Here is a 26,193-nt window from a genome sequence, read left to right on the forward strand (position 1 = left end):
ATTTCACCTTAAATGTTACTATCACTTCTGCTGGGTATGCCAAACCAACCAGGTTAGAGGTCCTTCGGTACATCCTAAAAGAACAAATGCATTATTTATTAGGTGGTACTTATGCTAACTTTTAAAACATTTCTTTTTTCAGTTCTCTTTTATAATTTCTGAATTAAGGGCCTAATTCAAAATCCATTCAACTCAGTGGGAGTCTTTCTATGAACTTCATGGGCTTTGAAGGAGGATCCTGTGTACTACAAAGTGTGACTTTTTGGTCTAATAATACATTGCTAGGAATACTTCTTGCTCCTCTAAGTAATTGTTGTAGCTATTCATATCATCTAATGTGAATAAGGAAAATATGCTATTTTAGTTTAGTATTGTCATCAGTGCCATTACCACAGATTCACCTGCTTTATCTCCTAACAAAAGGATGGCCTACATGTGGGTTTCAGGTATTAAAATATTCAGGCACAGATCCTCAGCTGGTGTAAGACAGTGCTGCTCAATTAATTTCAGTATGAAACCACGAGTATCAAATATAACTAAGTTAATTGTGTTATTACTTAAGTAAATGTGAAGTTGCCAAAGATTGATCATTTGAGTTGTTTGGAATAGAGATTTGGATACACAACTATCTCTGACCCATTGGAATACAATTTATCTAATGTAAAAAAGCAACTTTAGATCTGGGACTATGGTTGATTCACCAAAAGACACTTTTGCAAATATTCTCGTCCACACATAGGTAATGGTCCTCATAAATGCTGTTGGTAATGTAACTCCCTTTGTGCTACTTTAGCTCATATGTTTTGGCAGTCCTCCTGTATCAAGAATTTCTGATAAAGGGGTGTGTGTCAAAGGACCAATTTCATATTGGATGCTAAGTTGGAGTTTCACTGAAGTTTCACTCTTGGATATATTCTTGATACCTGGAAATTACCTGGTAACAAGGCAGCGTGGTTCCAGTGTGCAGCTTTGGCTGCGAAAAAATTAATCCTGCAAAAATGGAAAAGTCGATCCCCACCAAATATTGATACCTGGCTCAGGGATATGGCTGACATCGCAGTGAATGAACTGGCATTTCGCAGAAAGGGAAAGCCCAAAAAATTCAAAGCAATTTGGGCTGACTTTTTAGAGGTCTATGATTAATGTAGACCCTGAAGATAGTTATGCCACTTCCCGTCCAGTCCCCTCCCCTCCCTTTATCCTAACCCTCTTTATTTACTTTGTGTATTCTGATCAATCTGGTATTTTGGTATATTTGTTGTATTTGAAAAAAATTATACAAAATTATAAATAAAAAAGTAAATGTTGAGTCTTTGGCATATTTTGGTGTATATGGGTCTAAACCATGGAGTTTGGGTCCAGAACTTTCCAAAGTTCAAGAGGATTGGTATCTAGGGATTTCATTTAGATCTCAGTACAGACCATTAGAGAGATGAGGTGAGGATGGCATTCAGATGTAGATCTGAACTTTCCCAAATATTTGGTTCAGGCTCATCTCCAATTTTGGTACGCATCCTGGTGCCACTTGTTGCCTAGCATTTGGCTCAGATAGCACCATTGTGGTTAAACATGTTATCTGCTATCACACTAAAATCCACAATCACCTTTCTACAAATATCCCAGCCTGTACAGCATGTACAATGCTTCGAAATTTTGGCTTTTCTTCAGGTCTCCTTTTCGTCATCCCCATTTTCCTCGTGAAGGTAGACGCCAGCCAGTCCCGTACTTCCAGTGGGACTGAATCAGATTGGATGTCAGAGAGTTCATCTTCAGTATCCAAAAGTCTCCTATAAAAGATATGAATAACTGAGAACCAGGCAAACTGAAGCAACAAAGTGAGAATAAGTGACCAGCTGAAAATGTACAGTTTTAGTGGCAGTTAGATTAGTTTGTAGCATTGTCTCTGGGTCACTAAATGCTTACCCTGCTCACTGGGGAAGGGCTTTGATAGGGCTGGGAGCACTGGATACACCCTTTGGGGTGGGGAAGGATGGGAGGGAGCGAGGCAAGAGAGCTCAACTGGGGGCAGTTGTGACAGCATTCTACATGCCTCCTGTTCCTTCCTTCCACCCATTTTTGCCGTCAGTGTGTGGGAACTGCTTCTAATCTCACCTCTTCCCCCCACCTCCCACCCCCATCGCTTCCTACGCTGTAGGGTGTGGGAAGATCACATGCCATCCAACCCACCACATCTGGTTTTTGGTGTTTAAGTTACAATTCTTGCAAGTGCAGCAGGTTCCAGTGTGGCCGGTGGATTAGGTAGGGTCTGACTGAGGTCCCTATGATCCAGTCGGCGGCTTAGGCATTGGTCTGTATAAGCCAGCAAAGAAGGGAGTTTGAGGGCAGGCCAGGAGTGCAGTGGCTGGGTGTACAGTAACTTGAATGCAGGGGCCATAGCCATCTGCTGACAGTGTGTGCAGGGTTTGCAATCCCCACCATTTACAGAAAAGTCCTATAGAATTTCATAGCAAATGGAAATTTTTCTGTAGATTTTTTGAACCATCAAAATATGGCAAGGTGGGCATTTGCCTCTATGTCTAGGACAGCTTGTGGCTCTCCTCATTTCATCTCTCACCTCAAGCATGGAAGAGGGAAGATTGAGACTCTGGCATAAAACAGAGCCTCCACATTTGACTATATTATGGTGCCTGTGTCTGTTTCTGGGTCTATGTCAAAAAAAAGTTTTGCCTTCTGTACTGGAGTGATAACTGTCTAAAAGCCCTAGACAAAATACTATGCCTCTAGAAAGTCAATATTTTTTCCTCAGAATATCTGAACAATTTCAGACTACTACAGCTCTGAGTGTGGCATCAGTTGGTAATAGCACAAAAATTGCACATCCATTATGCATCATTAACAAATTCCTCCAGAATTATATAAATAAATAAATAGATGAGGCTAAATTTGGAGTACTTGCTGTGCACAGGTTTGGACAACATATTATAAGGGAAAAAACAGTAGTGGTGGCAAAGGTGTTGTACTACAAAGGATAACAATAACTCAGGCACTCAAAGCTCTCAGGTAATCAAAAAGGTTAGAAAAGCTAATTCTATGTTCTTTGAAAAAAGATATAGAGAAAGAGCTTCGCTGGAATAGCAGAGTTGGGTTGGAACCAGAAAGAGTTTCCCTTGCTCGTGTCTTCAGGAGAAGCCAGTGATTAAGATCCGGAGATTAATCCCAGCTTCACACTTCCTTCAGTTAGGGCTGGTCTTCACTACAGGGTGATCAATGAATGCAGCAGGGATCCATTTAGCGGGTCTAGTGAAGACCTGCTAAATCAATGGCAGGGCGCTCTCCGGTCGACTCCGGTACTCCAGCTCCCTGAGAAGAGTAAGGGAAGAAGACTGGAGAGCATCTCCAATTGATGCAGCGCAGTGAAGACACCGCAGTAAGTCGACCTAAGCTACGTCGACTCCAGCTACATTATTCACACAGCTGGAGTTGTGTAACTTAGGGCAACTTTCCCCCATAATGAAGGCAAGCCCTTAGGCACCTAAATCCAGCTCAGCATCTCTGAAAGTAAGAGATGCCTCAATATGGATTTTGCTATGTACACACGTATGAATATTTAGGCCCTAACTTTCTGTGCACATCTGTAAAATAGGGAAGATAATACTTACCTACCCCCCACACAGGGCCGGCCTTAGGCATGGGTGAAAGCCCAGGGAGCCTTTATAAACAGGGTGTGCCCCTCCCCCTGGCCCTGGATTGAAGGCACAAATTGATCTTGTTCCCCGAATTTAAACTACAGTGTAATCCACTTAAATCCCCAATACTTCGACTTTATTATAAAAGATCTTTGGGGCAATTGTAATGTTTATAGTCCTGACTATTTGGCATTTGATATATGTATTATATAACCAGGAAAAAAATCTAATAGTCCCTCAATCATTTTATAAGTGTTCAAATTATTTCTCAAATGGGATGAAATTCACCTGCAATTTAACAGTTGTAGAAGGCACTTCAGTATAACACAATGTGGATCTTGAACTTCATAAGAATTAGGCTGATGCAGAACAAGCACACACCCGTGTATGGTACAGATGGCCTTTGTTTTTGGTTTGTATTTTGTTTAAAGTTTCCTGGGAATTATCTGTACTTATATAAAAAATGAAAAGATGGGGGGGGGGAAATCAGTAAAAACCAAAATGAAGGGCCAGCGGCCAGAGCGATGAGGGCTACCTGATATGCACAGAAGGTGATGGCGGAGTTGGGGTAGTGTGGGCCTTCCGTTCTTTGCAGGCTTGTCACTGCAGTGGTCAGGTGGTCTCTGCTGCCAGAACCCAACTCCTTGCCCATCCTGCTCCACCACTGTGCAGCAGCAGCAGCTGCCGCCCAATGGAAGTTACCTGAGGGGGGACCAGGTCTGGAGAGTGCAAGCATTTTCAAAATTTGGATTAAAAAAGTGGGTAAAAGCTGGCTGTTTTTTCAAAACCTGGGATTTTTTTTTGAAATTGGGTAAAAACCAAAAATGGAGAGTTTTGTGTATAGGCTAGTGCAGAAGAGTTTGAGGGCAGGCCAGGAGCATGGGGGTGGGGGTGGGGGTGGGAGCATATTAACTTGAAAGCAATGGCTAAAGCCATGTATTGAGAGTGTTCAGGGTTTGGAGTTCCCATCCTTTACCCAGAAGTCCTATAGAATTTCATAGAAAATAACTTTTCTATAGATATGTTGGACCATCAAAAGCTATTGAATTTAATAGTGAATTTTGTACCTGCTATAGAATTCTATTGGACAGCTCCCCCCCAATCCTATATTCTCTATTAAAGTCTACAGAGTTAGAGAGTAATTTCTCTAGAATCCTCTTGGTTTGTGTCCTCTCAGTTTCATTCCTATTAACTTTTCCAGTCCTTTTCCACAATGGATTCCAGCCCAAGGAATGGTGAAACAGCATTAAAAGAGCTCCTCCAGGCTGGAGAATTGAATACTTTCCAAATTCTTCATAGCTACCACATACAAACCCATTTTCTCTGACATTGTGTGTGGGATGGGGGAGCTTGGTATTTTTCCTCTGAAAGGAGATTAAAAACTAGAAACTGGTTGTAAATTTAATTTTCTCTGGCCATTTTTACTGTTCACTTGCTAAGGTAGGGCCTAGCCTGCTTGTGATGGATGTTAAGAGGAGTTTCTATATGAACACAGAGCACAGGAACAAGGGAACAGGAGAAAGTTGCCTTTTTAACAAAAGTTGTTTCTTTTTACTGTATAGTTGCCCCCTCCTTGTTTCAAGGCACATTCCGCCAATTCTCATGGGACCCCTTATTTCTCATGAGAGATATCTGGGTGGTAATTTACATTCAAGAGACAGTTTGATGGTACACCTACACTGCATGCTTGTTTCGGAGGCATGTGAAGTACATACCTGCCCCCTAGCCCAGGTATAAATAGCAACGTAACCGATGGGGCACGGCTAGGCAAGTAGAGTAAAGACACACCTGAAGGGTGTGGGTATATAGGTGAGTAAACACCGTTCACACACTCTATTCACCCCAAGGTGCGCTTCCCTGTCTACCCTGCTATTTTTAGCAGTGTGTTGTCCTACTGCCTCCCGGTGCTGGAGCCTTTCCCCTCTGCAGGAAAAGACTCTCCCGTGGGGAAAAGTTTTGGAATGGGGGAGACAGACGGAAAAGGCTCTGCCAGCTCCCCATTGCTGGAGCCTTTCCCGGCAGCAGAGAAAGGCTCTGGCATGGAGCTGCTGAAGCCTTTCCAGGTTGCCAGCCCTCTGCCAGAGCCTTTCACTAACACATGTAGCTGCACTCCAAAGTGTGAATGCAGCCTGCTTTTCACTGTGGCATGTAGACATATACCTTACACACCGCCACCAGTGGCGTGTAGAGTAAACATATCCCAAATGGTTCTCATTCCTGCTTAACAAGCTAGGAAACCAATGGCTGTAATACAGACATTGTGTGTTGGGCCAGATCCTCAGCTATTATACATTTTCTACAGCTCCCTTCCCGGGATATCTAAGAGGACTGTAAAACATCAGTAAGTTTTCCTAATGCATTATTAGTTTCTTTAAAGAACCCAACTGAATGAACATTTTAAATGGATGCTTTGAAATGCATCAGTCATTCATATATATATTACCTTCAATATCTACCATTGCTGTCTGGAGTTCCTCTCCTCCAATTCCATCCTAAACCCCACTCCAATCATGATTTCACCCATTGCACTCAACTGAAACTGCTCTTGTCAAAGTCTCCAAAGGCCTCTTCCTAGTCAAAGTTCACAACCAGTACTTTGCCCTGTCAGGTGCCTTTAACACCATTAACCATGTTCTTTTTGAAATGTTATGCTCCTTTGACTTCCATGGCTCTGTTCTCTCCTTGTTCTCCTCTGACCTCTCTAATCCCTTCTTCAGCAGGTCCCTTTGGAGGATCTTTCTCATCTGCCCTCCAACTTTCTGTGCAGGTTCACAGGGTTCTAGCCTTGGTCCCCTTTTCTTCTCCTTCTAAACCTTACCTATGGGTAATCTCATCTGCAAGCATCACCTGTTGACTCAAAGATCTGCCTCTCTACTCCAGACCTGTCTTTCCATCCAAACTGGATCTCAGCCAAACTCTTTGACATCTCCTCATGGATCTAGCTGTCAACTCAACATGGCTAAAACAGAGCTCTTAAACTTTCCTCCCAAGCTCTTCCCCAACTCCTTTCTCAACCACTGTGAACACCACCACAGGCCTGTAATCTAGGCATCATCTTCAACTCAGACTTCTCAGCAGATCCTCACACCCAGGCTTTGCCTAAATCTTACATATTTTTTCTGCAGAACATCTCTAAGATATGGCCTTTCCTATTTAACCACACAGCTAAAACTCCTCCAGGCTGTCATCGTCTTGCATCTCATTTACTATCAAGATGTTAAATCCTGCCTCTGATTGGCCCAGGTAACAGTCTCCCTTGCACACTTATTAAATTTTCAAACAAGCACCTTTGTGCTTTTTCCTGTGCTGCTCCTCTTGCAAGGGAGGAACTCCCTGTTAACATCTGCAAAGCTATTTCATTATCCTCCTTCAAATTGCTTCTTAAAAACACTCCTTTGCTGTAATGCCTATAAAAACAAACAAACAAAAAACCTTGACAATGTTTAGGTTACTGGTGCATTTGATACCACTGCCTATCATGCTAACCCATATTATCTCATTGTTTCCTTGTACTCCCATCAATCTGCATCCATCTGTTGTCTCTTGACTTATGCTTAGACTGTAAGCTCTTTGGGGCAGAGATATTCTTTGTTTGTATAGCACCTAATACAGTGGGGTCGTCGTCTCTGAGGAGGGTCCTCCCTCCTATGTACTATGTTAATAGCAAGTAGTTTCATTCATATTTCTATCCATATACATTCATATCCTTATTTTATTTTTCTTAGGATTTGTTACAACTTATTTTACTTGTATTCTAGTTCAGAACTGAAACAAAAGTAAAAGAAAAAGAAAAACAAAATTAAAAGCTCCTCAGCAGTATAAATCTTTGACGCTCAAGCTGCCTTTTCTTCACCCACCTCCATTTTAATACAATAATAATAAATAATACCATACATCTTTCACTCCAAAGGCCCTCAAAGTGCTTTCCAAGCCGTTTATAAGAAGATCACTCTCCCACCACTAAAAAGCTGCTGCCTAGAGGATGAAGATAACACTGAATTACTGTGCACAGCAACACTACTCAGATGTTAACAGGGATCTTCGATAGCCACAAATGGTTAGGTTGAAGTCAATGGGAGTCTTAATTTTAAGCCTTATCTTAAATACGTAATCTTCAGCAAAGCTGTACCCTCTATCACCATGCCTAGGCATTTGCTCGGTACCAACAATACAATTTTATTCTGGATATCATCTTTCGTACAAAGATTCCCTCAGAAGTGAAAGAGCTGCAGATATATCGACACCATTTCCTGCAACCCAAATACTAAGATAGCTGGACTCTTTATTATGTCCAAAGGGTTTTTGCCTTTCTTTACAAAAACACTTCTCTTCTCTAAGACTTTGCGTGGGCGCATGTGGGTATAAGTGCGCGCTCTGAGGAAATAAGCCACAGACCTAGATGTGGCACAAAAACAATATCAGCTGTGATTATAACTAGTGCTGGGCACAACTTTTGGGACTCAACTTTTTGTCAACCCAAAAATGCAGATTCTGGTCAACCAAAACACTCTGCAAATGTGTGTTTAATTTGTCATATTGCTTCAGCTGATAAAAACCCCCCAAAACAGGAAAACTTATGGAAAAAAATCTAAAATGTTTTGTTTGACATTTTCAAAATGAATTTTTGTTTTTAAGTAAAAAAGGTAAAAAAAACCCCAAAACCTCACAAACAAAACGTTTCATTTTACATTGGAGAAAGTGTTTTGTTTGAGCTGAAACAATTTTTTTGTTTGTTTTTCAGTTGACGGACAACTTTTTTTTTGTTTCAAGTCTGCCTTAAATTTCCTCTCCCCCCTTCACCTCAGTTCACCCACTGAACCCGAAATTTGGTTATTCACAGAGCTGTAATTACAGCAGTACATGCACTACAAACTGTTTTTTCCTAAGGGTTTTAGAGAGACGCCTAAGACTTTTGGGGAAGTAAGGTTTTGTAGAGTAGGGAATTCTGCAGAGTACACATTGGTGATGGAAATATGAATGGCCTTTGGTTACATTCATTAATGACTGTGAGGCACTGAGGGACTACAGTAAAGAGAGCCATATAAGAATCTAGATACCTGGCTGGCTGGATATATAGATGAATAAACAAACATATAAATTTGAGTTAACCCAAGGAAAACTAAACTTAGTTACATACTGCACAATAGAAATAAGTAGCCTTACTCTAACAAGTGGATTATTCATTGTAATTCACCCTATACCTATGATGTAAAATACACAACCCTTGTCTAATAAAACCTGTTATTTTTGCCTACTTCCAAATCTATTCACTTGGTTGTACTAATGAACGATATCTAATTATATTTATATAGGTGAATAGCTAGGCCACCAGTAAATACCCGAGCATTAGGGAGCTATAGGACTCTGGAAATTTATATGCTATAACATACAGATCTTATGACTCATGAACATGCATTAAAGTAAATATTTCACTTCACTTTCACTGTACAGACATTTATGAACATTGAAAATTGACCAAATTTGATACACACTTCCCAAGTCATAAAAATCTCATTAAAGTATATTATAAACAATTTTAGATTGGCTTAATTATTATTCACAAAATGCACTTAAGTACAAATGTGATTGAATTGGGATAAAAGGAACAATTGAACAGAAGTGTGCATCAACTAGAAATATTAATATAGTACTTACATAACAGTAGATGAAATTTTCTTTTTGACCCTACGACCATCCGTTTTTGATTTGGCTGAGCTGCAATTTGTTTTGACACCAATTTTTTCCTTTTTATCCTGGGTCATTTTGCAGCTGCTTTTTGTGCCCTACCCCACTGCAGTAAATCACTACATTAAATATGTTAAGTAAATTGTACAGCCCCTTCTCCTAAGTGCAGGTCATTCTTACTATTACTACTGTTGCTCTAAACATAGCAGTAACAACAACAGTGCGATTCTAGAGCAGATGTATTATGAGGTCACTCTGATGTAATTACTGATCACTGTAATGTAATCACTGATCTATGTAACCTCTATGGTACGCCCATGTGGATGGCACCATTTAACATACAAAAATTTCACACTAAAGAGCATTTTTACTTGTACTCTCCAATTACCTATACACTTCAAATCTCCATTTCCTTCCAAAACTTCAATAAAAGAACAAGGAATTATTGATTTTCCCCCCCAATGAACGTTATTACTGAGCAGATAAGAGGAACTCATGTTAATTAAGACCAGGATTGGCTATGGGTTAGTTGGAAAGCCTCACGGACACTCATATTATTCCCCCTTCTTAATACTCCTGCACATTTAACAGTTGCGCTTGACACACAGGCCTTGTCTGTTCTAGGGAATTTACCTGCTGCTGAGAGAACGAGTGCAGCTCAACGGACGCTGAGCATGGTTTGATTGCAAGTCGTGGAGCCAGAGGAAGGGCCGTTCAGCAGCTAGGGCCACTAGACTACAACTTTCGAGACCTGGGTTTGAGTGCCTGCTCCACCACAGACTTCCCGTGTCACTTTAGGCAAGTGAGTGTCTCTCTGTGCCTCAGTTTCCCATCTGTACAATGAGGAGAATAGTATTCCACTACCTCACCGAGATTAAGACTCAGAAACTGCAGAGACACACATGAAAGACTACAGTGGGGCTACCTAAGTATTCAACACCTTTGCCACAAATATGGTTAAACACTGCAAGTAAAGAGAACATGCCAGCCGGACCTGCCTCCAAACCCACCTCCCTGCAGGATTTAAGCATGATTTCTTAAGTCATGCTGAACACAGTTTGTCCTGGTTTACACTTGCAGCTAAACGGTGTTTAGCATCAATTCAGCTGCACCTGGGACTTTCGCCAGCAGGCTGCTCAGCAGGAGGTCCTCTGTGTAATGCAGAATTCAGAATTGCCAAACAGTAACTTTATACATAGAATCATAGAATATAAGGGTTGGAAGGGACCCCAGAAGGTCATCTAGTCCAACCCCCTGCTCGAAGCAGGACCAATTCCCAGTTAAATCATCCCAGCCAGGGCTTTGTCAAGCCCGACCTTAAAAACCTCTAAGGAAGGAGATTCTACCACCTCCCTAGGTAACGCATTCCAGTGTTTCACCACCCTCTTAGTGAAAAAGTTTTTCCTAATATCCAATCTAAACCTCCCCCACTGCAGCTTGAGACCATTACTCCTCGTTCTGTCATCTGCTACCATTGAGAACAGTCTAGAGCCATCCTCTTTGGAACCCCCTTTCAGGTAGTTGAAAGCAGCTATCAAATCCCCCCTCATTCTTCTCTTCTGCAGGCTAAACAATCCCAGCTCCCTCAGCCTCTCCTCATAACTCATGTGTTCCAGACCCCTAATCATTTTTGTTGCCCTTCGCTGGACTCTCTCCAATTTATCCACATCCTTCTTGAAGTGTGGGGCCCAAAACTGGACACAGTACTCCAGATGAGGCCTCACCAATGTGGAATAGTCATACATAAGAATACATAAGAAAAGGAGGACTTGTGGCACCTTAGAGACTAACCAATTTATTTGAGCATGAGCTTTCGTGAGCTACAGCTCACTTCATCGGATGCATACCGTGGAAACTGCAGCAGACTTTATATACACACAGAGATCATGAAACAATACCTCCTCCCACCCCACTGTCCTGCTGGTAATAGCTTATCTAAAGTGATCATCAGGTGGGCCATTTCCAGCACAAATCCAGGTTTTCTCACCCTCCACCCCCCTCCTTTTCTTTTTGCAAATACAGACTAACACGGCTGTTACTCTGAAACCTGTCTTTATACATAAGAGTACTTCAAAGACATTATGCGTGTTGGAGATGAAAGGTGAACTGTCAAGTTGGAGGGAGGTTACCAGTGGAGTTCCTCAAGGATCAGTTTTGGGACCAATCTTATTTAATCTTTTTATTACTGACCTGGGCACAAAAAGTGGGAGTGTGCTAATAAAGTTTGCAGATGATACAAAGCTGGGAGGTATTGCTAATTTAGAGAAGGACAGGGATACCCTACAGGAGGATCTGGATGACCTTGTAAACTGGAGTAATAGGAATAGGATGAAATTTAATAGTGAGAAGTGTAAGGTCATGCATTTAGGGATTAATAACAAGAATTTTAGTTATAAGCTAGGGACGCATCAACTAGAAGTAACGGAGGAGGAAAAGGACCTTGGAGTATTGGTTGATCATAGGATGACTATGAGCTGCCAATGTGATATGGCTGTGAAAAAAGCTAATGTCATCTTGGGATGCATCAGGAGAGGTATTTCCAGTAGGGATAAGGAGGTTTTAGTACCGTTATATAAGGCACTGGTGAGACCTCACCTGGAATACTGTGTGCAGTTCTGGTCTCCCATGTTTAAGAAGGATGAATTCAAACTGGAACAGGTACAGAGAAGGGCTACTGGGATGATCCGAGGAATGGAAAACTTGTCTTATGAAAGGAGACTCAGGGAGCTTGGCTTGTTTAGCCTAACTAAAAGAAGGTTGAGGGGAGATATGATTGCTCTCTATAAATATATCAGAGGGATAAATACCAGAGAGGGAGAGGAATTATTTAAACTCAGTACCAATGTGGACACAAGAACAAATGGATATAAACTGGCCACTAGGAAATATAGATTAGAAATTAGACGAAGGTTTCTAACCATCAGAGGAGTGAAGTTTTGGAATAGCCTTCCGAGGGAAGTAGTGGGGGCAAAAGATCTATCTTGCTTTAAGATTAAACTCGATAAGTTTATGGAGGAGATGGTATGATGGGATAACATGGTTTTGGTAATTAAATATTCATGGTAAATAGGCCCAATGGCCTGTGATGGGTTTTTAGATGGGGTAAGATCCAAGTTACCCGGGAAAGAATTTTCTGTAGTATCTGGCTGATGAATCTTGCCCATATGCTCAGGGTTTAGCTGATCGCCATATTTGGGGTCGGGAAGGAATTTTCCTCCAGGGCAGATTGGAAGGCCCTGGAGGTTTTTCACCTTCCTCTGTAGCATGGGGCACGGGTCACTTGCTGGAGGATTCTCTGCTCCTTGAGGTCTTCAAACTACAATTTGAGGACTTCAATAGCACAGATATAGGTGTGAGGTCTTTTTTAGGAGTGGTGGGTGAAATTCTGTGGCCTGCATTGTGCAGGAGGTCAGACTAGATGATCATAATGGTCCCTTCTGGCCTAAATATCTATGAATCTATGAATCTATATTTCAACTAAGCTTGAGGTACAATCTCTTGAAAAGACAACATCCAACTAGTATAGTATCTCACATACAGTAGTGCATACAGTCAAGGAAAACGTGAAGAATTGGGCAACACTGAGAACAGCATGATGGAACTGTACCATAAGCACAACAAAATGAGGGCATAGAAAACCTCAGTTGTACTAGAGTTGTTGAGATCAAAGAGCTTAAAGCAAAAGATTTTTTCATGGTCTTATTCTGAAGGAGTTAAGACATTACATAATAAACAGGGAAAAACAGAACCAGCATTAATCCCTAGAGTTGTCAACTTTATTCTCAACACCTCTGCAGTCACAAGAGAAGACAGAGACAATGAAATATTATTCATAATGAATTCTAGGAGGCAGGATTCAAAGCACATGGCTTAGCTATGTGTGTGCAAAAAGAGTATTTACAAAGTGGAGACAGAAAGAAGTAATGACTGTTAAAAGAAAAGATTAAGACAGAACATAGGTTTTGTGAGTTAAAATTTGGCAGGATTTTGTGCATCTGCTTCTAATTTCCTGAAAAAAATCTCCTTTGGGGCTGAAACTGTCCAGGTTCATTCACAGACTAGAGGTGATGACTTTCATTTGTTTTGATTTGAGGAAAATCCTTGCAGCTGTTTTTGAGTTACTGGAAAGTGAAAGGGGAAAACACTACTACTACAAAATTTGTTTTTAGACTTCTTCACTTATCAATAACTCAGGAAAAACCTCAAAATTTTGCTTGGAACAAGTGAGGACCAGGCCCTTTACTACTTATGAAAAGAAAAAGAAAAAACATTATAAATCAGAAAGTTAGATCAAACTGAACAATCACTTCTGAGCATGTTTGTGTAAAATTTTCATTTCATGTTCATTTTCATGCTAAAAAGTAGCAGATCTTAATGAAAGCCTTAGGTTTTTTGTGCGTGATTGTGTGTGTGTGTACACATGTGCACGCTACTTTCCTGGCCTCAAAAACCCAGAGACTGATGCTGGGATGATCTGCAGGACAGTGACTGTAAAACGTGCATCCTCAGCCTCCATATTAAGGGTCAGATTCTGCAAGCATACACACGTATTACTTAAGGAGACATGTGAGAAGAACCTTGAGTAAAACTAGGCGAACGAGGCTTGTTGGCAATTTCGAAAAGTTGAAAAAAAATATAGTTTCAGGTCAGACCAAAAAATAATTTTTGAAATTTTCAGAGAATCAAAAAGCTAAAAACAAGAAAAAAACCATATCATTTTGGGTCAAACAAAACATTTAATTTTGACAAAATTGAAATATTTTGTTTTGGTTTCACTGAAATGTTTCTGAACTTTTTAAAAAAACTAAATTAAAGGAAATTTTGAAATGAAAAGTTGTTTCATACAAAAAAATCAAAACATTTTAATGTCAAAATGAAACATTTTGATTTTTTCTTAACTGATTATTCTTTGCACCCCTAAATGAGCAACTTGATGGCATCAAAATGATCCTCAAAACATTGCATTGTTGCTAAATTTGCATTTTTAGTGGGGAAAAAAAAGTTTTGTCCTGAAATTTTCCCCCAGCTGTACCCTCGAGCTTAACTTTGCTCAATGGGAATACTCACTCGAGTTAACTTTCCTCAATGGGAATACTCAATGGCTATTAGCCAGGATGGGCAGGGATGGTGTCCCTAGCCTCTGTTTTACAGAAGCAGGGAATGGGCAACAGGGGATGGATAGCTTGATGATTACCTGTTCTGTTCATTCCCTCTGGGGCACCTGGCATTGGCAGACAGGATACTGGGCTAGATGGACCGTTGGTCTGACTCAGTATGGCCATTCTTATGTTCTTATATTCTTATCTTATGTTCACATGCATAAGCATTTGCAGAATAGGGAATCAAGGGTCTCTCTCACTGTTTCAGTTGTGCAACTGCCTTGTAAAGTCAGTCTTGCAGAAAAACGTATCCAGCCAAATAACTTCAGCAGAGATGTGAGCCTGCTACTCCCCTCTATCCTATTCACCTCACTAAGTTGTTGACACTGCTCCCCAGAATCCTATTAATATCTGGGAGGTGTGAACTTCAAAGCCTTGTTGAAATTATTTAAATTTTAGTATGCATGGACAGGTAATATTTTCTCTACATAAAACTAAATAATATAAAAAACTAACCAAAAATCCCCTATATTAATGCAACATTAAATTAGCTAAACACAAAAAGTCAGGAAATGCTAAATCTAAGATTTCATTTATTTATGTAACATTAATTCTCTTGCACTGTGCACATATATAATATCTTATATTAAATATATACAGTATGTGGAATGTGGGTGTGTTAAGATTTTGCATTTAATTACATTCATTCCCTAGGTGGCACTCCCATTGACAGTAGTGGGAATGATGTGCAAAAACTGAGCAGAGAATATGGCACAGAGCACTTAAAACGTACTGTAAAAATGAGAGACAAATTAATATTGTACTTAGAATAACTAACAACTTGATCTATTTGTCATGGTAGAATGCTTTTTACAGAATGTAACTCTTCAAACTCCAAGTATTGCTAATTTCCAGCCTTTTCATTTAATTAGAATTTTAAATATAATAATGGAATAGTCAGAAGTACATTTTTTCTCCCTTAGGAATACATAAAATGTACTATGGAGGAGAGGAGAGATAAGAAAATGAGTCCAAATTTAAACCACTTAAAATTATCTGATGGTGAAAAAATAAACCCTTACTGCTGATCTGTCATACCGCCTGTGAAGATACTGAAATTCTAATTCAGTAAAATATATTTTGTGGCTTCCACAGCACCCACTGTTATGCATAGTGGGTGGAAATTGGCTCTTCAACTCAGTCAACCGATTAAGCCAGGAATCAACCCCTGGAAACTGTTTATAAAACAAAGTACTTTTCATACAGAGAACTGAAGAACCCATGGGAAGATAAAGTACTTATAGTCCAAAAGGCCAATTCACTCACATTTTTAACCACCATCCATGACCTTTCATGAATTTTACTGGCTTAACAGTTCTCTCCCTAAATTAACTTACACAGTCGTATCCAATTCTCGAATACTTCATACCTGCCTCTTCTATGTCCCCATCCTAAGTCGACTGAAAATCTCTCATTTACTTCCATTGAATTTGGATCAAATACAACAGTGATTGAGGTCCATCTCAAGCAGAAATAGGACTTTCTTGCCCAAGCAACAAACGTATCAGTCTTACAGGGAAGAATCCACCTCCATATTAGCCTCTTAAGAGGTATCAAGGAGCAGGCTTAGAAGAGTTGACCTGACATTATTGGCAGTAACTTAATTGCAATAAATGGCAAAGATGATATGGAGAACTACAAGCACTATGGTGATAAAGTAGTGGTGGGACACAAAATGTCTAATTCTGGATTTCATTGCTACAGAAGTTAGTGAAAAATTTCACTTGTGTGATAAATGCCCCTTCCTCTTTCAGCTGCCTTTTCTATTCAGAAGTGTAGATTTATAGCCCAAATTTTCCCAACTGTCCAAGAGGGTTGTATCTGGTGTCTGGCCCAGGGCCGTCTCTGATTCAAAAGCTCATTTCACAGAAGTTAAGGCTGAAGGTTTTTAAAATGCAAATATCTGAATGTTCTATCAAACTGCCTTTTGTTGGCCCCCACAAGATTTTAGAAGGAAGGGAAGACAAGGAAGATCTTTGGAGGCAGTATGCAAAGGTGGTGAGAAGGGAACAGGCAAGTGAAAGATATCATAAAAGAGATGGAGGGTTTAATTAGGACAAGACTGAAAAATAAAAAAAAATTAGTAATAATGTTCAGTTAGTAAAAATCAGTAACTACTTGAAAATGGCATGATCAGTTTACTAAACATCATATATGAACTGGGAGGAGGGGGGGAAATTTGCAGAATTGTAGCTAAAATCCTTAGATTTGCAGTTATTTTAGAGGTGTTTCATATCCCCAGTAATTGTGTTAAACTCACCTCTCAGAAAAACCTGCAGCTTATTACAAAAGATCTTTTTAAAGGGTTTTTTTTAATTATTTTTTGTAAAGCTAAGAAGGCTTGAAAGCTTTTTGACAACACAAGCTTCTTTAATAGCAGTTTTCAAAGAAGTATCTTTTGTGAATTCTCTTGATGGATGCACAGAATCATTTTCTTTGAATGAAGCACTTATGGCTGGCAAGGCTACTTCAGGTAGAGTACATTCATCATGTGACATGATGGAGCCTGAGAATAGAACTGTGAAGTCATGGCAAACTCAGCTGAGCTGTAGTTTTGAATTGCATTATCAAACTTAAGTAGATCAACATTTTAATGTTTTGTTTATGAACTTATCACATTCTATTACCCATCCGTCAGGCCCAAGTACAAAGAGGAGTCATCTAGTTTATATTTCGCCATTTGGACAATACATGCAGACTGGGGATCCTTCCCTCAGTGGACTCACAGTAAACATCTGTTTCAGATATTTGCTCATCCTTGTTGAAATCTCAGACAGATTTATTTCTCTAGGTATTCATAATTTAAACCACAATCTGCTTGAATATATTACCCATCTCCTCTAAAATGAATTAGCACTGCTGAGCACTAAGCCTTCTTATTTTTCATGGATAGATACTGTGCCAAGCGATACACATTGTTTTCTTCATTTAGAAATTAATGACTTAATCAGTCAACCTTTTGGGGTGGAGGGATTGGGGCAGTATGATTTTTAAATTTAAGTAAATATCTAAATCTATTTTAGATATTAAGATTTCACCAGTCCTGCAAAGAGATGTCCTAATGTAGATCACTATGCTGATGACTTCACAGAGGGATTAGTACTAGCACATCTGTTTTTGCATGCTATGAGTCTATGAAAATGCATCACTTTGTTTTCAGGATAAAATCAGTTGTTTTATAGCTTAGACTAGAGAGTCAACTGGACTTCACAATTTATATGTTCTGTGAAAATAGAGACTGTAAATGCCCTATAATATCAGGTGATGAACTAGAGCTGCACAGATTTTTCAGTTCATTAGAAGTTTTGAAAAGTTGTGGGGTTTTTTTTTTTATTGTTTCAGGTTGGCCCGAAAACAAAAATTTTCAAAATGTTCTGCAAATAGGCTAAAAGTTTCATTTCAGGTGGAACAAAATATTTATTTTAGACAAAAATCAAAGTGCTTTGTTTAGATTTTGAACATTTTTAATACTTCTGATTTTTACAAAAAAAATGAAAGGGAAATTTTGAAAATTAAAATGATTTCATACAAAAAAATGAAACGTGGCATTTTCAAAATGCCAAAAGTTTGATTTTTTCTGATTTTGTTTTTTCAGAATAAACAGGTTTGATGAAACCAACAAATTCGCAAAACATTTCAGAGTCAGCAAATCTGCATTTTTCATCGAAAAAGGTTTTGGTCAAAAAAATGTGGCTCAGCACTATCATGGACTCTTCCATCGACTTAGAGCGTCTCCACCACCTGCTGTGCAACTGCGCCGCTGTAAGTGCTGAAGTGCAGCTGTCGCCTTAGTGGGTGTGATTGGGAAGGTGAATGGAAAGTTAAGTTGTAAACAGAGGCATAACAAGCAGTATGCTGGAGTCAGGATGTCCATGCCAGCTAAGATAAGCAGGAACACCTTAATGCAGGGCTGGGCAAACTTTTTGGCCTGAGGGCCACATCTGGGAAAAGAAATTGTATGGCGGGCCATGAATGCTCAGAAAATTGGGGGTTTGGTGTGGGAGGCTGAGGGCTCTGATTGGGGGTGCGGGCTATGGGGTGGGTCCAGAAATGAGGAGTTCAGGGTGCGGGAGAGGGCTCCGGGCTGGGGTAGGGAGGTGTGGTGTGGGAAGGGGTGCGGGCTCTGGGGTGGGGCTGGGGATGAGAGGTTTGGGGTGCAGGAGGGTGCTCTGGGCTGGGATCAAGGGGTTTGGAGGGAGGGACAGGGATTAGGGCTTGGGTATGGGGTTGGGGCCCGGGGAGAGGCTCAGGGGTGTAGGCTCCCAGTGGCACTTACCTCAAGCGGCTCCCGGAAGCAGCAGCATGTCCCTTCTTCAGTTCCTGTGCGGAGGCACAGCCAGGCAGCTCTGCACACTGCCCCATCCGCAGGCACCACGTAGGAGCCGGAGAAGGGGCATGCTGCTACTTCTGGGAGCCACTTGGGGCCATTGGAGCACATAGGAGCCAGAAGGGGGCTATGCCGTGGCTTCTGGGAGCTGTGTGGAGCAGCCCCCGACCCTGCTCCCCAGCTGGAGCTCGCGGGCTGGCTTAAAACGGCTCACGGGCTGTAGTTTGCCCACCCCTATCTTAATGATAGGGATAATGGACAACAAATCTGGAATTTAAAGATCAGATTCCACATGGAAAATGCATGGGCAGAGCATGCTGCGCAGGGATTCGTTCTTTCAAAGTAACCAAACCAGTCCCAAACTGTGTGATGCAATGTATAGTAAATGCAATGTACTGTGAAAATATATATAAAGAAAGAGGTTTTCTGTCTAACTTTGGATGTGTGGTATGTCCTATACCCACCACCTATGCTTCAGTCTGATCACCTCAGCATAGCTTTACTGTATGCCAAATAAAGAAGCCTGAGTGACAAAATCTGGATTCGAACTGACTTTTTAGATCCCAGAGAACTGGATGACGTGTTCACCCAGAACTGGAAAAGATGTTCTGGATAAGCCCAGTGGAAAAGGTCTCAGATGGAATCCCAGCAAAAACATGTTTAAATGGCAGAAGAATCAGATCCTATGTCTTTCCTGAAAAATAAAACCTCCAGTTCTCCCTCACGCTCTCCTGGGGCATTGGTTAAATACTAAAGAGAGAAGACCTCACGAATAACCAGCACTACTTTTTGCAGCACCCGGGGCTCAGGTTAACCTTGTTTAACATGAGAGACATGTTGACATCAGAGTACAAAATGGCAGTTTCACAGGAGCATTGTTGAATCTGTATTCTCAGCAGATAATTAAGACTTCAGCTCTTTTATTCAGTTACTGACATTTTCATTTCTCTTTAAAATAGAAACTTTTGCAGCAACTTCTAATGATCCAGAATAGCAAAAATCAGTAAACTTAAACAGGTATCACTACAAAATGATGGTGACTTTAAGAAACTTACTTTCATTGTTATGTTTTTCATTTCCCACTTGGATATTAAAAGAGTAACACAGGAATATTTAAAATGGAGTGGCAGACTACCAAACTCATAATAAACCAGCTTTCCTACCATGGACACATTCTGACTTCTTTTTGCTTTAAGATTTCTCACTCACTCAGGAACTGTCAAAAGCTTCCTTTGAAGATTGAAGGCTTCAGCTTTTTTAATGAGACATTTACAATCGCTGCCCAAAAGGAAAACAATTTCACATAGCTCTGAAAGGCTTTCCCAACTGCCAGGCTACTTTCTAAGATGACTACTTTCAGCACTGCATAAATGAAGCTGTTAGCATATTTCTTGGAAAAGGATAGTAAAATCTTAAGAGGAAGAATTTTCTACCACATTCTCGGATTATACGATAACGTGTAGAGCAACACGGAACCAGACAGAAGGAAAACAGGAGAACCTGAAAGATTTCCTTCTTACTGTATTAAACAGCTTCATTCTAAAGCCCAGTTTCAATATGTGTTGCATCCTGTAAATAAACCGACAAGGTTCTGGCAATTTTACTTACAGAAATATACACCCAACTTTTCTATGGAGACCCAGTCTTCTCCTCTGACTCGAATGAAGTATAATGTACAAATATGGATAGCAATAGCTCCTTAAGTCATAGCATAACAGGCTGGCAGCGTTCACCAAGAACACCCCATCCTGTTAGCATGTGTTGATTCTGCTTGGAAGGGTTGGGTGGGTTTTGCTGGCTCATTACCTCATTTGGATATGAGAGGTAAGAGTGGCTCTTACAAAGGATATAGGATGAGCAGTCTGGAGGGAGGAACCCTACGAGCAGTGAAGTCTGGGGCAAAAAGTTTGAACTGAACCTCATGGGGCTCATCTTGTAATGTGTAGCACACAGGAGGAATATTGGGCATGCAGAGCCCCACTGATTTCAGTTGTGCTCTGTGTAAGAGCAGCAGGTTGGCTACATGTTACATATTTGCAGGATCAGGGCCTACATTATTTTATTGTAAGTTTTTCTGTTAATAAATGAAATCCCAGGAAGGGACTGAGTTTGGATTCAACACAACGTGTATTTGCCGATAAAGGTATCTGCTGACAAATATCTACTAAGTAAAGTAGTGCTAATTAAAGAACCCTCTGCTGCAGTCCTTAAGTAAGCAAATCTCTTGTTGAAGTCTATTTGCATTATTAAGAAGTGCATATTCAGACTCAAAATATCTGGGACTAAACGCTTCCAGAGTACTACAAGAAGGAGGGATTAACCCATCCTTTGATGATCTAGGCTATTATTTTTAATCTGCTAATAGATAAATTTAATTCCATTCCAAATTCTCATTGGAGAAACCTTGTGTGGGGCAAAGCACCTGCTTGGATGGGTAGTAACTGTGACCACACAGAATTGTTTCTTCCTATTTCATTCACGGGGACTTAATATTTTATCATTCCTGCCATATAGCAGATTTCCTCCCCAAAGATTGGAGAGAATTTGTCTATGAATTATGCCTAAAAACTTTATACTGAGGATTTGGAACAGAGTTTACCACTAAGGCTGATTAAAATGCAGTTACCTTTTCTGCATTACCCATGGCAGAGTGCTATGTAAAAGAGCTAGTATTATTATGAATACATTATAATGGAGATTTCAGTTCCCTGTGCTGAACAATAGCTCTTTTAATTTCCAAATTGATTTCAGTGGTGCAGAATCAAGACTTTAAGGAGCTCCAGAGAGAATATTTTGTAAATATACGGCTGTGAACTGGCTCAGGGTTGGGCAGCAGATTGTGTACACATCGTGGGTCAAACTGTCTCTCTCTCTCTCACACACACACACACAATAAGTAAACAAATAATAAATGATGAAAAGTAAATTTCTTTTTATTATTTAATGAGCCACTAGAAACATAGGTAAGAAAAGCTGTTATATGTATGTGTTTGTGTATAATACAAAATACTGGCAGGGCTGCTTTACAGCTGGGCATACATTTATAAAAGGGAATGCTGCCAGAACTTGATGGGTTTGGAACTGAGGTCAGTACTCATTTTGAAATTGCATTTGAGAATACAAATTATCACTAGAGTAAAAAAGAAAGAAAAATAGCTCAGGTTTCTTTTAATTTAGTGCTCTGAAATATGAGATTACCAATACAGAGAATTGTTTTAAGAATAAATGTTGCTTTGCATAAAGTCAGAGAAGAGCAAAAAGTCCTTTATTCAAAGATTTAGTTACAGTTCTTGAAAGTATTTTAATAGTCTCAGGACATAAAATAGTCTCCTTAGAAAAGTAGCCTGCAGGGAATGGGAATTTTCCAAACCAGTGTGAAATTACATATATTTGCTCTTATTTGGGCAGTCATAATAAGCCTGCTAGCCCCCTAATGGTGACTAACTCATTTGAGGATTTGCTAACACTAAATGTAATGCACCTGTTCCAGCCACAGAATATGTTTGTGTGGCATGTTATCCTGCTATTTGTATGGAATTCTACCTGCTAGCCATCATGGGGGCTTAGACCTGCTCTGTGATGTTCTTCCACACAAAGCCATAAAGGCCTAGCTACTTCATTATAATAGCTCTGTTCATATCCCTACAGTACCCCATGTTTGAGAGGAGGCAAAACTCACATTATGTACGTAGTCATGGTACTCCTACTGAGAACTGAGTTAGGAATGGTATGTCCCTCTAACCACAGCGTTTGAGAAGTGGATGGCGAGAATACTCTCCCCTCAGCTGCAGTGCTTTATGCCTTTGTCTACGGCTCACTATGCTGAAATCCATTAACACATCTCCCATTATTGCTAATGGGAATTACATGCTTTGTTTGGCCATGTAGCAATAGAAGAACCAATCACTATGAACTGCATGCTCCCCTTTGAAGTAAAGTGGTAAAGAACTTTCTAAAGATTCCTGGGCAAGTGAGCTGCGCAAGCAATCATGAGAAAATAATTGTTTATCACTGGCAGTGGGCACGTCATGCTGGAGAGATTTAAAAAACAAAGGTTTCAGAGTAGCAGCCATGTTAGTCTGTATTCGCAAAAAGAAAAGGAGTACTTGTGGCACCTTAGAGACTAACCAATTTATTTGAGCATAAGCTTGCATTGGATGCATCCGATGAAGTGAGCTGTAGCTCACGAAAGCTTATGCTCAAATAAATTGGTTAGTCTCCAAGGTGCCACAAGTACTCCTGTTCTTTTTAAGAAACAAAATTTTCTGTCCTGGGGGAAATGAGCAGCATTGCAATATTACAGCATCGATTATTATTGGGAAAGGCATAGCCCAAAGAAATGTGCAGCATACTTTTCTGAGGGCTTGTTCACCTGAGGAACCCACACAGGCTAAAGGGTGTGATTTTTAAACAGCCTTCGTTAAACCAAAAGCCGTGAGTGGACACTCAGTTCACTTTAAAGCAGGTTTATTTTGGTTTAGCTTTAGTCAATTAGGAACTGATTTAAGATAAACTGAAGTAAATGTCCACAAAGGGGTTTGCACCAGTTTAACTAAATCAGTATAAAATGAATTAAATTAAACTGGTGTAGCTTTCTCATGGAGACAAGGCCTGAGCCTCAAGCCCTCTACCTCAGCATCTTTGCAGATGGTTTGCCAGTAGTAGCTCTAGGGTCAGCATTTCAGGGTAGGCTCTGGGACTTGTCTTAGCTTTGTATATGCTCATTACACCTCCAAGTCAGCTAAATATTTAAGCACATATTTAACTTAAAAGCACAATGTTCCTTAGAGCACATGGACAGAGGTCAACGAGACTCCTAAGGTGCTTTACATTAGGTCCTGTGCTTAAGTACCTTGCCCAACTGGGGACATTCCGGGAACTTTTGAAAGTGCCTCTCAGTGCTGTGTAATGGCTGACAGGCTACTCAGTAAAGTTCTTCTGGCGTTGTAGCTTTGCAACCCCTTACAGGAATATGCACATGCTAACGACAGGAATAGGACACTGCAGCAGCTAATCCTGCCTGGCTCCTTCTGATGCAAGAATTAGTCTGTGATGTGAACTCCTGTGAATGGTGCACAGACTGCTGCTGAAGGTCAATTTATTTTGCAGTGATTTCATTTGCTCATTTTTCAAAGCGGAGCAAGCCCCACAACCCCCCCATGGGAGAGCCTTCAAAATTATAGATGTGCAATTCTTGGTATGTGAAGGAAATTAAAGGAAAAGGGAACAGAAATATTACATGAGAATTTCCATCCATCTTTCTAAACGTAGAAGCTATTCTATTCTATAAAGGTGCATATGCTGCGCTTATCATAGTATCTGAGTGCCTTCCAATCGTGTATTAAGCACATTGAGATGAGTTAGGTCCTTGAAATGATTATTAAAAGGTCAGGCATTCTTAAATTGAATAAGGAAACAGGACCAGACACACATTGGACATCCAAATAATATTGGAGAAGCTTTGACAGGCATTCTTGGAAGCACATTCAGTTCAGGAGAAAACTTTAAAAGGAGAAAACTTTTAAACTTTAAAACTTTAAAAGAAATATAAGACCTAGGGAAACACCAGAAAGTTGCCTTACAGTTAGTTTAACTTCACTTACAGGGCAAGTCTTAGAATTATTTCAAGAAGTCACATATAGGAATATTTAGAATTTACAGTCTCATTAAAGTCAAACCATTGAAAAAAATAATTGCAAGTAATAATTCTAGTAACAATCATCAAGTTTTTATATTTGTGAAAAATAGAATAAAACAAATCCTAGTTTTTCAAGTTCTTTATTGTGGGCCAGAATACGATTCTCAGACTTAGCTTCATTAGCATTTCACTTGACAACAACTCTCCGTCTCTTCAACAGGCATGTTTGTGCTGTAAAGTACCCTTCACAGTGATGAAGAGTATCAGAATCTGGCTGCTGGATTTTTCAGTTATACCCATCCATAAATTCTCATGACATAGGATTGTGCTTCACGCATTTTCCCATTAAAGTAAATGGGAACTGAGCAAGCTCTCCAGAAGGTGACATTTGATCCCCTGAATCTTAAATACCTTCACTTGCTCTTAAGACCTAAGAGCCATATTCTGTCCTTATGTCTTCTGCTAAGCACCAGCTGATGTCAGTTGGAATTAAGAGCAAACACCAATGGTCCAATATAAGCCCCCATCATAAAAGTCTTGTTTTTCCCCCTTGAAGACTTACCTGGTTTCATCAATATAAACTGCTTCCAACACAGATGCTGCATATTCAATATTCTTTTTTAAATCCACCACATTAACATCACCTTTCTCCAGTTGCTTGACCAGGCATCTTAATCTGTAAAAAAACCAAAATAAACACATCATTATATGTTCTTGGATTCATAAAAATCTAGCAACTATTTTAGTCGCTGTATTCTATCTGGAGTTTAGGAAATAATACAGTTGTCCATAGCGCAAGCAGGAAACCTTTATCTTGTCTCTTTTCTATTAAAAAGCATCTGTTTTTAGAACACAGATAGTAGTAATGAGCAGTGCATTTTTACAACATTATGAATTTGTAACATATTAAGAGGAGATAATTAAGATAACTTTCAGTAAAATCAGAGGACCTCAATAATTATCAGCACAAATATTTTTTAAAAAAATTATGATTATACCTATGAAGGTTGTGTCTCTAATTTATACATAACCAACGATATTAGCAAGAAGTTGTTTTAGTTCTAAAAGGCCTGCCCTTTAAAAACAATCATCTGTCAACAAGGTGCAGTGAAATGTTAGCCTTCTGTATACCTAGCTTCAATTCCTGTTTTCATTTTTATTTTCTCCTCCAATACATTTTAGCCTCAGATTTTGCTTTTGTTTTTAAACTAAAGCTCTATTGCTTTCATTTGTTTAGAGAGGATTCATCGTTTTTGCCAGCTAGAAGGTGGTAACTATAGCATTAGAAAAATCCAAACATATTCCCCCATGTTTTTTTATTTTGGTTTTGAGAACATGCTTATGCATTACAAACGTGGATACACCCAAAAGTTAAATGCTTCCATTTAAGTGTCCATGGCAATCAATTTATACTACTAAGCTATTTGATCATCAGATTCCATCCATTCCCATTGATGGGGGAAACTCAGTTCTGAGCCTGCTTAAGCTAACCATGTAGAGCAATGAAACTTCAGTCTTATCAATGACAGTTCACTGTTGTCCCAGACATACAGGAAGAAAAGCAAGATACATGGGATGTGGTTTAATTAGGCCACAACTTTATTAACTGAACTCCTCTGAGAGCTACCTGGTAATAACTTGTACAGCGCAGGTCATGATTCCTTCCTTAATCATTTGCACCTATTGGGGGAAGGCTGCTATCAGCACCCCCTCCCCCCAGCTGTCCCCAGACTGTTA

The 26,193-nt window shown here is 39.9% G+C and overlaps 1 protein-coding gene across 10 annotated transcripts in view; it reads right to left on the reverse strand.

Moving 5' to 3' along the window:
• PDE1A (phosphodiesterase 1A) overlaps positions 1 to 26,193 on the reverse strand; it is a 373,257-nt gene that overhangs the window by 65,873 nt on the left and 281,191 nt on the right. For all 10 annotated transcript variants that reach the window (XM_048869744.2, XM_048869749.2, XM_075117995.1 and 7 more), the window contains 3 exons: positions 25,019 to 25,132; positions 1,605 to 1,787; positions 8 to 74 (listed from right to left, as the gene is read on the reverse strand). In XM_048869744.2, coding sequence (XP_048725701.1) covers positions 8 to 74; positions 1,605 to 1,787; positions 25,019 to 25,132 — 364 coding nt within the window. The remainder of the gene's footprint in view (positions 1 to 7; positions 75 to 1,604; positions 1,788 to 25,018; positions 25,133 to 26,193) is intronic.

Source organism: Caretta caretta, chromosome 11 (genome assembly GCF_965140235.1).
Source record: "Caretta caretta isolate rCarCar2 chromosome 11, rCarCar1.hap1, whole genome shotgun sequence".
Lineage (NCBI taxonomy): Eukaryota > Metazoa > Chordata > Testudines > Cheloniidae > Caretta > Caretta caretta.